Here is a 14336-nt window from a genome sequence, read left to right as displayed (position 1 = left end):
CTATATGGAGTACTATCATTCCTATCCCTGGGATCATGATAATCCTAGAATATTTGTATTATACCACCTTTAATTTTAAGCCTTTCTTTTTCTTTTTAATTATTTGCAGTTGAGATGAGATTTAGAAATAGAAGTTATTTTGGAGGCTTTGCTTCTCTTCAGGAAGGAAAAAACAAAAAGCATGTGTTATCAAACTCATTTTAAATTGTTTTATCTTCTTTCCTAAAATATGTTTCTGTTATACAGACCATCGTGACACATAGTCTTTTAGGAGATCTTCAAAATCCAAGTCTAAATATGATGTGTTGTTCTTTTCCCACCCTTACCCCAGTGTCTAAGACAATTGACAGCTTAATACCTTTTTTGTCTTTATTCACCAAACATTTACTGGACACTTTTTATGTCAGGTGGCATAATAGGCAATGTGCACAAATTCATATGACTAAATTCTTATCTAGCATTTATCTAGTACAGAAGATAGGATAGAACAAAATGGGTGGCTAAATTAGAGTTGTTTGTATTCAGTAATGACATATGTAAAAAGTTGAACCAACATTCTTATAATTTAATCATTTCCACTTCTGTGATTATATTTAAAAACAAGAATATACTTAATGAGAACTCAGCTTTGATATGCACCATATCGCTGTTTCATATTCTCTCTAGTCATGGCTAAATCATTTCCAGTCTTAAAATACTATTCATATAAATGAAATTACAACACATTTGTCATGTGTCATCTTAGAGCTGGTTGTTTCTTTAGTATATACAGAAATTCAAAACAACTAAGTATACTTAGTGCTGAAACAAAAAAAGAAAATATTTGAAGATCTAATAATCTCTTGAATGATCATTTCAGGCATTTACTGATTGCTATGTTAATCACTTATTATTTATAATAACAATAAATAATATATAAACATTAAACAATTTAAAACTAAAAGTGCTATGTAATAAATTAGTCATGTTAATCTCAGTTCACCCTAGGGATGTGAACTATAGTACTGAATATAATTCAAATGAAGGAAGAGGTCAAACTTGCCAATATATTCCCACTCTTTTTATCTGGTGGTAAAGCAGTAGGCACTTCAAATGATTTGAGTTCATCACCAAAGGAAAAGAAACGATCTTAGTCCTAGATTTAGAAGGAAAAAATATCACTCAGTTGTTCACAGTCACATGTGGGAAGAACAAGTCTGTGGATGGAATTGGAATAGTAATCAGATCAGCAACCACCGCAAAGAGAACATTTGCTTTTAAAATGTAGAAGATATTTTTAAGAGAGCAATTTTGCCTAGAAATTAAGCTAATCTCAACAGGGTTTTTTTTTTTTTTTTTTAAAGACTCTCCAAGAGATGTACCAAACCTGACTTTTCTTGCCTTAATGCATAGGTTACCATATTGCTTTGTACTGTTTTAAATCGTCATTATTAAGTAAACTCCCTTGTGGTAAAACACAACGAAATGACCAGAATGTTTCCATATGCTTAATAGTCTTACATGGCAATGTGTGTACCACAGTCAACTGTTTCCAAAATGACTTGTGATAAACAGTGCCTGGCTTTATCTCAAACAGGCAGTTGCAGCCGCATCAGCTGCTTCAAGAGATTTCAGTGGAATAGGTGGGTTAGGAGAGCTCCTGGAAAGTTCTTCAGAAGCATCGAAGTTAAGTTCCAAAAGCGCTAAGGAGTGGAGGAACCGACGGAAGAAAAGAAGACAGAGGGAACATCTTGAAGGAAACAACAAAGGAGAGGGAGACAGGTTTCCCAAATCAGAATCTGAGGACAGTGTCAAAAGAAGAAGCTTTCTTTTCTCCATGGATGGAAATCGACTGACTAGCGACAAGAAATTCTACTCCCCTCATCAGGTATGGTTTTCTATGAAGGTTGCATTTGTTTTGTCATTGCTATTGCTTTGTATTTACTGATTTTGGCATATTTTTATAATATCTCATATAAATGAGGGACAGGGAACTAACATTTAATGGTTATTTAATTTGTATCATAAGTTGTCTTTAAAAGACTTTTATTAAACCATTGATAACTTTTAAGGTAATCAGCTTTACACACGCACTAATTTGAGACCCTGTTTCTTAATCTCCTCTTTTTGGGGGGTGAGGGTATGTAACCCACCTATCAAATTTTTCTCTTCAGTGAGAGTTTTACAATCTCTTGTTTACCTTTCTCATTTTGAGACCTCAAATGAACTTATTATCTTTGCATATGGGTGTCTCCTTTTATTTTTTGAGGTTCTCACTGCAACATATGTATGAATTTTGAAAAGAAATGTTACTGGATTTTGCCTTATTCTTTTGATACGAGAACTGTGCTGTCATAAGTCTCCATTATGCTGACATGGTGTTGCTCTATGAAACATTAGAATGAAATGACCTAAGTGCTCTTGGAAGAGACCTAAATTGAAGACAGTATATGTTTGCTCTGATTTAATATGAACTACACAATTCTGCAGCATATCTTCAAGCCAATGAGGGAAAGTAGTTTTAAATCTTTGTTAATACATTTTATGGGTTGCATAATGTAAAGAGTAAATAATTATGAAATCTGTGATAAGTACAGTATGGCTTTGAACATTATTTGGTTCCCCTAGAATTTCATGTGCCATGAATCATTAACTCTTATAATCATATTAATCTGGGTCAGAATTATACCTTAAAAATAATGTTTTAGGGGGCACTATATAATTGAGATAAAGCAAAAAACTCTGTATCAACCAAGAGGTATGACATCTTTCTTATAAAGAACAAAAACGTTTCTAAAAATTAGAAGGATAAGCACAAAATTCAATACAGTGTTTAGTTATTGGCTGACAGGAAAGGGCATATGCAAGTCATCAATGGGTGTTTGTTTTTTAATTTATATTGAAGATGTAAATAAAATAAAAAATAAATCGCTAATAAACTCCATGTTAATAACTTGAATTCTCTTAGTAGAACAAAATAGATGTGCACACACAAAAAGTTAAAAGATAAAAATCATTTTCCTTCAGATAATGTCAGTACCAAGAGATCCAATTATTGTCTTGCATAATACAAATAGAAAGTATGGTTTTATATCAGCACAACGCATTTGGGATTAACTGGAAGCTCTATTTGTCTATTTCTGTGACCAGATTTTTTTTTTGCTTAAACTGTCACCCTTGATATTTTAGCATTATTAAGACTATTAGGAGTCATTAGGATTAGGATTATTTGACACTAACATAATGATTGACGTCACAGAAGCCTGTGTTCATATGTCAACTCCAAGTGAGTTCTGTGACCTTTCTAGTCACTTGTACTATGTTCAATTTCCGTAAAAGAGGGTAATGATGTCTACCTTAAAGAGTTGTGTGAGATTAAGCAACACAGAGAAACCTTATGTGACAAATAGTAAAAGCTCTTATTAAGTTGGTGAATTATTCAAAATGAGGGAACTTTTGAGTAGTTTCAATAATCGCAAATGTATATGCATAGTAGCAGTATTTATGTGAGCACATTTATATGTTTTTAAAAACAGTATTACTTCCATCATTGTTTCATCACCGTGCTCAAAGATAAACTGAGGATTAGTTCATTCAGCCAATCAACAAATATTTTTTGACCACCCGTTAAGTGGCAGAAATAGTTCTAGGTAATGAAAATACTTCAGTGAATGAATACAATTCACTGACTTCATGGAAATTTATACTAAAGAAGAAGACAGACAATATGTGAGATAAGTTATACACTGTGTTAGAAGGTGATAAGTGCTATGGGGAAAAAAAAGTAAATCATGAAAAAGGGATCAGGAGCACTAACTGGATGTAAAAATTGTAAATAGGGTGGTTTGGGATGCTCTCACTGTAAAGGAGATATTTCAGCAAAGATTTTAAGGAGGCAAGAAAAGGGACTATCTCATTGAAGAGCATCCCAGACTCGTGGAAGAGCCAAGTGTAAGGCCCTGGCATGGCAGTATGCCTGGAATGCTCAAAGAGCATCTGTGAGCCTGTGTTGAGTGAACCACGGAGAGGCAATAGCAGAGGGAAGTTGGGGAACAGACAGAATTTTAATACTCAAAACAGAATCAGTATATACACATGCTATATATAATTTATTTTCCAGTATTTATAGATACAGGGATAGTAGGTAGGTAGATAAATAGGTAGGGAGATAGATAAATGGATAGATAGATGTGAGAGATTTTAAAAGTAAAAGAAAGATCCTATTAACTGATAATTTACATATTCCAGTAAAGACAGACAGGGAGCATTAACAAAACTCACAAGCAAAAATATACCAGAAGCAGTTTACAATTTCTGGTTGTATAAACAAAAAAGGACTCTCTGATAGTAAAGAAAATCAGTGAAAGTAGTGGGAATAGGAAGCATAAAATGGACATGGCATACTGTTCAAAACAAATTTATCTTCTGAAAATGTCGAGGCAGAGAAGCCATAAATTATGGATACACTGCCCCATACTAACATAAATTTTAAATGTTGTTTTTTACATTTAGTCATTATTTTATTTTCAAATAGATAAATCATGTTCAGAGTATAACATGAAAAGGTACTTAAGGATGTACAATGGAAAGTGAATCCCCTCCAAAGATTTTAGCTATGTTGTTTGGACACACAGATGATTTATTTCAACCAGGTTTGTAGTTATAACCAAGTATAGTTGTTGATTTATTGAAAACATTGACAGGTACATATACTGAATTTGAAATGCTATTGAGTATTGCCAACACTCACTTTACATGTTCCCACTAGAACATCTTTAAATTCTCTGCATCATCTTCCATCTTGACTTTTCCCAATTGACTTCAAGTTCAATCCCCCTACATGCAGGATTGTGTTTTACACACCTAATGTCTTCTATTTTCCCAATTGTTATTGAATATTATAAGAGAAAAAGTTCATATTTATCTTCTTGGAACAAGGCAAAAGAAAAATAATGAAGATACCTGGGACTCATGTTGTGCTGTGTCTGAGGCAAAGAAAAATGGCCTTTTGGTCTTCAAAGCATAAAAGCTTGTTTTCTTTGAGAAAGGGCTGCCACAGCTGTGGGTATTCCCTCTACTTTGCTGCATCTTCTAGTGTGTTATTTTTGGTTTATTTTCTCTGAATACTATTTTTGTTATCTTCTTTTTCAGTCTCTGTTGCCTTGAAAGCTCTGCTCATACCCGTTATTATACTTTCCAAAGAGTGAATAGAAATTTCAAATAAACTCAAAATTCTGGAAAGCCTTTGAAACACCCCAACATAAAAACATGCAAATTAAATGAATGTGCCAGATACATTATAATGTACACACATACCACATATCACATACTCCCAACCAATATCCTGTAGACTGATTTTCAGTTCCCAAAGTCAGTTGTGGAACATAGGTACATTAAGATGATCACCCTGAGCCATCCTAGGGATTAGTGTAAGAAAAAGTTAGCTTTCTTCTAATACTTGCATTAGAATCACCTGGAATATGTGTGGGATAGTAAAAAAAAAAAAAATGGGACCTAAAAATACACACCAAAGTTTCAAAACACAAGTCTGAGAATAACCACTATTATATTGCTAATTAAAATTGAGTCCAAGGAGATTAAAATATTAACATTCTTTATTACTGGGGGCTGAGTTTATGTCCCCATGGTATCTGATTTCTTGATCACTTTGATCGATTAGAAAATCAGTCTAACCACTGTCTGGCACTGGGTAGCCAACTATGTGTGAACTGAGTGTCACAGGGGCACAGTCTCAAGTTGGACAAGCTGGATAGTCAATAGTTCCTGTGGATAGTCTAAGTAAGTCCAAAGCAAGAGCACATTTCTTAATGAAAAATATCTTTCCAGAACATCACTATGACAGAGGGCAACAGCAATTATTCTGGTGCTTTGCAGTCTGGGAAAAGCCATAAAAATAAAGCTAAAAATGGGACCTAAGAAAATCAGCATGACCTAATTAGGCAGAGGAACCAAAAATAAATTTGATGGAGTCTGCCTTTCCTATGTTTTTTCCCACTAAAATTATTTTATTTGGCTTTATACTGAAGTTTGGAGGAAGAAAGGGAAGGTCCAGGCATGTCTGCTACAGGCATATGGATATATATGCGTGTGTGTGTGTGTGTGTGTGTGTGTGTGTGTATACAACCACATACATATAAAACCCTGACAATGAAGATAGATAGGAGAGGTTATGAGAGTCTAAGCAGGGGGAGCAATGGGGAATGCCATTTTTTTTAAGTTTACGTATTTATTTTGAGAGAGAGAGCACGAGCAAGGGAAGGGCAGAAAGAGAGGGAGAGAGAGAATCCCAAGCTGGCTCTACATTGTCAGCACAGAGCCAACACAGGGCTCAACTATGACATCATGACCTGAGCCAAGACAAAGAGTCAGCCGTTTGATGGACAGAGCCACCCAGGCACTCCTGGGAATGTCATTGTTAATGATGAGGAGAATAGAGATTTTTTTTAAACTATCGCCAAGTCCAGAATAGAGATATTTGGTGTTGCTAGTTTAAAATTCATTCAAAAGGGTGAAAGAAGGGATTTCATGTTAAATCTTCATTTTCCAGTACCATTTACCCAATTTATTTGAGAACATATGCAATAAAAAAAGTTCTGAATCATCCAGTTCCTTTTAATAAAATTGAAGCGAGATCAGAAGGATAAGCTATCTTCTACCTCATCCACCTTGGTAAAGTCATGTAGATATGTCTTGCCTTTTTAAACTAGTGTTGAATTTTAAGTGATAATAGAATTTATATGGCAGTTTAGGAATTCTCTCTGTTGTGTTTGCTATGACATATATTCTCTCATGGTGAATCACTAGTAGCTATATTTGGGAAACTATTAGCAAATTTGCAAGACAGCATCATAGGTAAGTTTCGTGACTTTTATTCCCACATGGACAGAGACCAACAGATCCAGAAAGAAAGTAAACTAATTTCCTTTTAGAATCCAAAAAAAAGAAAACAGAGAGATAATAGTTTTGTTTTTAAATCATTATCTAGAAGTAACACATTTGGCATTCATATTTTAAATTTGAGCCAACAATCTCTCTTGAGCCATAACTTATTTTCCAAGTTGCATGCCCTTCAGATCATAGCTTTTCATAGTGAAAGCCATCTACTGTTTGTTCAACCACCACTTCCTCCAAAAAGAATCATTTGTCCTTTCTTGTATCAGTTCTACACCTACAACATTATAATAACAAAATCCACCTCATAGTATTAGAGTTAAGAACAAATGAAATAAATGGTCATGCACTTAGTAAATTATAAATCACAATTCTTAATCAGAAAAACACCCTTTATGCCCAAATTTGCATTGTAGTCTTTAATAAAAATATCAAAACATATGTGTTCTCTCTAAACTTGTTTAGAGCAAGTGTTTAAGAGCCTGTGTTTAAGAGCAAGACTATTCTAATCCAAACAGATTCTGCAATATTAAGACTTTTGTTAAGTAACTGTGTTCCCCCCACTCCCAATTCCTTTCTCCCTTGCTCTCTCCTCAGTCTCTGTTAAGTATCCGTGGCTCCCTGTTTTCCCCACGACGCAATAGCAAAACAAGCATTTTCAGCTTCAGAGGCCGGGCAAAGGATGTCGGTTCTGAAAATGACTTTGCTGATGATGAGCACAGTACATTTGAAGACAGCGAGAGCAGGAGAGACTCACTGTTTGTGCCGCACAGACATGGAGAGCGACGCAACAGTAACGTTAGTCAGGCCAGTATGTCATCCAGGATGGTGCCAGGGCTTCCAGCAAATGGGAAGATGCACAGCACTGTGGATTGCAATGGTGTGGTTTCCTTGGTGGGTGGACCATCAGCTCTAACCTCACCTACTGGACAACTTCTGCCAGAGGTGATAATAGATAAGTTAGCTACTACTGACATTACACACCAATTTGAAATAATCAAAGTCTGGGCGGTTTAGCCTGTTATACCATCCTGCTTCCCCCAAATGAAATGCCTCAAAAATACTATATGATTTTTTGAATGAAAAACAATAGAATTTTTAGAACCAACTGAACTGTAGAAGACCATTAGCTCTCAAATGCATTAGAGTTTTTAGAGTCTGAGAAGAAACATCTGCAAATTCGGTAGACGTACCAACACAAAATAATGGACACTGTGACAACCAAATCGTTATTATAAATGTATGTTCACACAGAATTATACAATAATTTATTAATATGATGGAAATTTCATACATTTAAAATTAAATGTTATAATGACCAATATATTGATAATAGGCAGTTTCCACACAAATATCAATATTACAGAAGTTAAAATGTTTTGATGTCTATTAAGATGACCCTAAAATGTTTTGATTCTTATAGGATGGCATATAGAAATAATCAAAGAAATCTCAGGAAAGCACACACATTTCATTGTACATCTGTGTTTGTGCATGGAAAAAAAAATTGGCCCATATATGTCAATATAGCTTCAAAGAAAATAACTCTGCCTTGCAACATTATAATCCTACTACTTTTGGGGGGGGGGGAAGATTGATCTTATTATTAATCATTGAGATAAGCTGAAAATAATCTGCATTTGAATGAAATGAAACAATATATGACTTTAGCATGCTTATGAAATTTCTCTGAAAATTCTAACAGGTTAATTAAAATATTCCTGCAACAAAATTGCCCTATACAATTGCATCCAACTGGTGAATTCTTGTTAAATGCTATCGCTTGTGATAATTTTTAAAAGGTGTTTTTAACTTAATAATAAATTTAATATTTTATTATTACTTGAAAACTATTAACTGGAAAAATTGCATGAGGCATGATTTTCCAAAGAAATGCTCTGTGGTATTGTATTATTCATTGAAAGGGTGGTTTGAACCATCAGTATTTGGTTTGCAGGGCACCACCACTGAAACAGAAGTCAGAAAGAGAAGGCTAAGCTCTTACCAGATTTCAATGGAGATGCTAGAGGATTCCTCTGGAAGGCAAAGAGCCATGAGCATAGCCAGCATCCTGACCAATACAATGGAGGGTAAGAAGCAAGCCACAAGATAGTCAGCTTTACATGATTATATGCTTTGTGGAACTATCTCTTCTTCCTATAGAATTAATAAAGTCAATTACCTAAGATCAGAACTGTGTAACAGACCTACGTAGATGATATGTAAAATATGGTATTATCACACTGGTTACAAAAACTAATATTGTCCCTTTTTCTTTTTAACACCTTATCTGGTCTGCAGAGTGGTATTACTCCACTGGATTTTATGTCAGTGAGGATTTATCTTTATGTTACATTATCCTTAAACAATTAAACACTTCCCTTGTTAAGTCTTGGTATGTAAAAGAACAAGGAAACACCTCTTTCAAGCTTTAGTCAGTTCTCTGGGCAGGGAGGTAGTGATGTAGTTGGAGGAGGCATATAAATAAATTGGATAAATAAAAACTTGTGTTTAATATTGACCCTAAAAAAAGATCTCTCCTCCATCTTCCACATGTACAGAAACCATTACATTCCTCCAAAGGAGAGCTCACACAAATGCTTGTTAATTTTGACACATGGGAGTGGGCAGCAACTATTAATCTTCTGTTTATTCATTAAATAAGTCTCCAGTTCATGAAGTCTGGAGGGATATTCCATTAGTTTTGCAATTTTATAAGTCTTTTATATAAGTAGTATTTAACATGTGTTTAGAAAATATCAATTACATTTTGTCTCTTGTCCTGTTGGTATATGTGATACCTGAACAGTCACATAATAATTATAACAGGTTTCACAATTAAAATTACTAGCAACTTTTAAAAATATTTTAGGCTAAAGTTCTGAGAAATATGAGTAAATATGAATAACATAAATAGATTTCGGTTTGAATCTATACTAAAAAGGGCACACTACATTCTCGTTAATGCTAATGTGGAGACAATCAGAGGAGAGAGCTGGTCACACATTAGTAAGAATCATAGCTTTAGACAGTGTTCTTACAAAGGCACTTTCAAAAGAAATAATACATGCTTGATACATTTAATTATTTCTGTAAAGATTATTTAAAAATTGTTTTGATGGTGGACATTTATTTTTATTCAGTTTTTTCTTAAAGTGAAGATAACTCTTTGTAAATGTCCTAGCGAAATACAGTAGCTTTCTGTTCACCCTTTGCAAGTTAAGAGGGTGGATCCACTACTGACATTTAAAAAAAAAATGTTTTCATAAAAAGAATAGAGCAATTTAATCAATAATTACCTAGTTATTAGCTAATGAAGTTAGCTTATTTGAAGCAAAACATTAAGTTGAAGGTATTTATTTTCTGTACTTAAATAAAGGAGAAAGAAAAAATGTCTGTATCTTCATATGAAATTTACAATGAATATTTTGTGAACATATTTAATGGGATTGCCTTCTCAGGTTTCTTAAGCTAAGTAATATGAACTTTCATCCCCAGGTAGAAGCACTGATTTTGTCAAATATTGTATAATCTAGAGCAACAATAATTCATTTTTATTGTTATTTACTACTCTTCCTTTTTATTGTTCCCCTAGAACTTGAAGAATCTAGACAGAAATGTCCTCCGTGCTGGTACAGATTTGCCAATGTGTTTTTGATCTGGGACTGCTGTGATGCATGGTTAAAAGTAAAGCATCTTGTGAATTTAATTGTCATGGATCCATTTGTTGATCTTGCCATCACTATTTGCATTGTCTTAAATACCCTCTTTATGGCTATGGAGCACTACCCAATGACCGGTCAATTCAGTAGTGTATTAACTGTAGGAAACTTGGTAAGTTCATTTGAAGTTTACTTATTCCCTTTGACAAGGATGGGGGATATAGACCAAAGGAAAAAAAATCCCTTTGTGCTGTGTAGGGAATCTCAGTGATAAGATCTAAAAGTCAACTGGTATGAATGCTGATTGGTCAGAACAATGTCCATGCTGATTGACCATGGTGTCTTACCAGTTGTAAACTTTTTAAATCTTTACTGTCATTCTTGCTGAAGTATAGGTCTAGAAAAACCATGATATCTAATTCCAGCTCCACAAAAATGCTGTTTTAATATACACAGCCTCTAAAGAAATCATGTCCATTGAAGGGAATATATAAAGATTGATTTCTGTACAAAAGAAGACATAGTTGTTTCAAATTGAATTACCTAATAAAATGCTTCAGTAGTATTCACATAAGTGAAGAAACAGTAAAAACGCATTTGTAATTTAGTCATACTTTTGGTTCAAAATACTTGAGCAGGCATCTGTGTATGTATGTGTTGACAAGTACATTTCCTCCTTAATCTATATGAGAAAATTGAAATGGATAAACAAGTAACGAAAGGATTATTCAAGAGCTTCCTTTGGGGCACAAGACAGAAATAAACTCAAACTACCTTAAGAGGAAAATAAAAAGAGTGACCCCTAAAATGGAAAGAAAAAGATGAACTACCAAACCATATAAAGGGTAATTCTGCAGTTGGGCTTCAGGAAATGCTTTAACCAAGGACTTAGATGTAGCCCAAGTGTTCACTTTGTCTTTTATCTCTGGGTCAGGGAACATGTTTAGGCATACCTCACTGGTTTTACATCTTGTAATATCTGCACTAGAAAAAGACTGGATCTCTTTTTCAGTTCCAGTTCAAAGACTCTCATGATAGGACTCTTGTTTGGTATAGCTTGAGTCAGATGCTCACCTCTGGCTTAATCAGGGGCACAGGGTGGGGCCATGTGAAAACATGACAGATCTGAGGAATCATACAGGTGGAGGAGCAATTCCCAACAGAAGTTGAAAAGGGAATCCTGGGCAGACAATTTCGTAAAAGTCTATCCAGTAAGTGGCCTCAACTTAACTACATTATTTGACTTAGTAAAACACACATCTGATTCTTGAGATTTTCTTCATCCTTGACACCTGTGATACTGATTTTTCTTAAATGATTGTTCCTTGATCTTTCCGATCACTCTATCTTTGCCTTCTTTCCTGGGCTTCTTATGTCTACTAAGGCTATGTTTTCCATTCAATGTTTTCATGTACTCAACAACCATAGGAATTATCTACTGTTGTGGTATAAGCTGTATCCCAGTTCTATATTTCCAACTGTTACAGATAGTTGTTCAAGGATAGCTTTAAACACAGTATATGACAGCTGAAAGATCATCTTTCTCACAGCTTATTGAAAGTCCTAACAATTTCAATGTAGTCTTGTGTTACCTCTAGTAGTAACCTCCCAGCTTCAAAGAGCCTTTCAACTTCAAAGATAGAAATCGGATAGCCATTTTGACTTACTTCTTCTTTATTTCTTATATACAAGTTGACATGAAGACATTATTTCTTCTTTCAAGGTATCTCTTTTTTAATCCTATAACTACTATTAAAATAATATTAACACACTGCACTCAGTATGCTTGCACTTTGCTAAAGTGTAATCTGTATTTGTGGTTCAACAGTCCTATTTGGTTTTCAAGACTCCCCATCTGATCCCATCCTTTCTATACCATCTTATTGTCCACTGTTTCCTAAATCAGCCACTATTGGCCCATCAGAACAGCTATGTCACTATACTACACAAACACCACATCTTACATATGCTTACATGCTTACATCTTATATGCTTACATATGGAAAAATATTTCACTGTTCTCTACATTCACATCTAGAGTGTTCTAATCAAAATTACCTCATCTCAATTCTTCATATTCTTCAAGGTTATGTCCCATTTTTCTTTTGTATCTCCTACAGTATTTACATGGTTGCAGCTCAATAAATAACTAACTGGCTGTTTCCTAATCAAATGGGCTGCTTCAATTGAGTAGCATGTTTTCAGGAAAGAACATGGGCTCTGGAGTTGGGTGGAAGTGGGTTTGACCTCATTGCCAATGCTTACTAATAATGTAGCATCTGGACAAGTCTGATAAAAAATCTGAGTCTTTGTTTTCTATTTTGAAACGGATACACTAATACCCATCTCCTGGAGTTGTTGTGAAGGCTGAATGAGGTAATGTGAAAATAATACTATGCCTGGCATCTAGCATGTGCTCAATAAACAATTTCCTTCCTCTAATATATGCTATTAACCTTTCTCTGAAATACTGATAGAAAACAGTTCTGGTCTAGCTCCTGTATTTTTCCCAAGATACTGGTCAGGGAAGTTGAACAGTTAGGAAGAAATTTTGGAAATTTTCCAGAGTGAAGCAGGAAATTGAGGTTTCATGGAATTCCCATGTTGAAGCACTAGTTTGGAAGCACAGGATAAGAGAGGTTGGATTATAGGATGATTGAATGGAAAAGCACTAGACTAAAGCACCAAATCTGGGTTGAAGTCCACTTGTCCGTGCTAAATAATTGGGTACTCTTGAAAAATTCATTTAGATCTTTGGGTCTGTTCTCTAATGAGTAGAATATATTGGACTAGATGATTTTTCACGTCCCTTCCAGTTCTAAAATTCTGTAACTTTATCAGTAGCAATGGAAATAATGAGGTATAGAAATGAGGTAGAAGACTGATGCATGATAGATTGTGGTAGAACCATTGGTAAGCTGAGGTTAACACTGGGGAAAAAAGGCTCATCAAGATACAGAGTGCACATGACAGGAAACAGACCTGAGTTAACTATTACCAATCATAGTAGGAGAATTTGTAAACTGACTATTTGTATTAACCAAAATATCTTTGTTATTATTAATATCATATATAAGCCATTTCATAGCTTCTCATATAGTATCATATTTTATACCCATAACAAGCTTTATAATAAATATTTATATATGAAAATTTGTATGTTTAATTGTATGTAAATAATATGTAAAAAAATCTATATAAGGAGAAAGAGACAGAGACAGAGGAAGAGAGAGGGAGGGAGAGAAGGACAGAATATATTCTTTATATCTTGGGCACTTAGTTGACTTTGGACTCTATTTTACACCATGCATGGTTGTATTGTGTATTTTGTGGAGTTAATAGTTCACTCATTTAAATAAATTTAGTTTCTATGGAGAGTTATTGGTCCTCAAATGATTATATAATACCTTATAAATAAGGACATTTAGGTTTTGGTTGAATTGTTAGCAAAGGAACATACCATAAAAGACTTGTGGAACGTTCAGCTTTATTTAGATCAATGTGCCCCATTTGTATCCTGTTTCTGGAGCACATAAAAAGCACATCACTTCTCTACTGATTGGGTTGATCAAACTTGAGTATCGAGAGACTTCAGATATCTGTTGAGTTTCTCTAAGATGCTCTATTTTGTTTTTGTTTTAACCATTATAAAACTAATGCACCCACCTTAAGAGATTTTATAAGCAAAAACTCTTCCATCAATCATAGCAGATTAGACAACTTCTTCATCATACAAACATTTCCAACTAACCTGTAACTCTTTCTTCAACGAATACAGATAGA

General features: G+C 34.3%; 1 protein-coding gene and 1 non-coding gene across 5 annotated transcripts in view; both read left to right on the top strand.

The window, feature by feature from the left end:
- LOC121030637 (sodium channel protein type 3 subunit alpha) overlaps window positions 1-14336 on the top strand; it is a 116277-nt gene that overhangs the window by 61691 nt on the left and 40250 nt on the right. For 2 of the 4 annotated variants that reach the window (XM_040475235.1, XM_040475234.1), the window contains exons 12-15: window positions 1577-1867; window positions 7489-7836; window positions 8849-8981; window positions 10487-10725. In XM_040475235.1, coding sequence (XP_040331169.1) covers window positions 1577-1867; window positions 7489-7836; window positions 8849-8981; window positions 10487-10725 — 1011 coding nt within the window. The remainder of the gene's footprint in view (window positions 1-1576; window positions 1868-7488; window positions 7837-8848; window positions 8982-10486; window positions 10726-14336) is intronic. The other 2 variants (XM_040475238.1, XM_040475236.1) reach the window with 2 other exon arrangements.
- Window positions 10014-10139, top strand: LOC121031168 (small Cajal body-specific RNA 24). The gene has a single exon (XR_005790593.1).

This window comes from Herpailurus yagouaroundi, unplaced genomic scaffold (assembly GCF_014898765.1).
Source record: "Herpailurus yagouaroundi ecotype Mexico unplaced genomic scaffold, PumYag 140, whole genome shotgun sequence".
In the NCBI taxonomy this organism is placed as follows: domain Eukaryota; kingdom Metazoa; phylum Chordata; class Mammalia; order Carnivora; family Felidae; genus Herpailurus; species Herpailurus yagouaroundi.
This window is presented reverse-complemented; position numbering and strand designations above follow the sequence as displayed.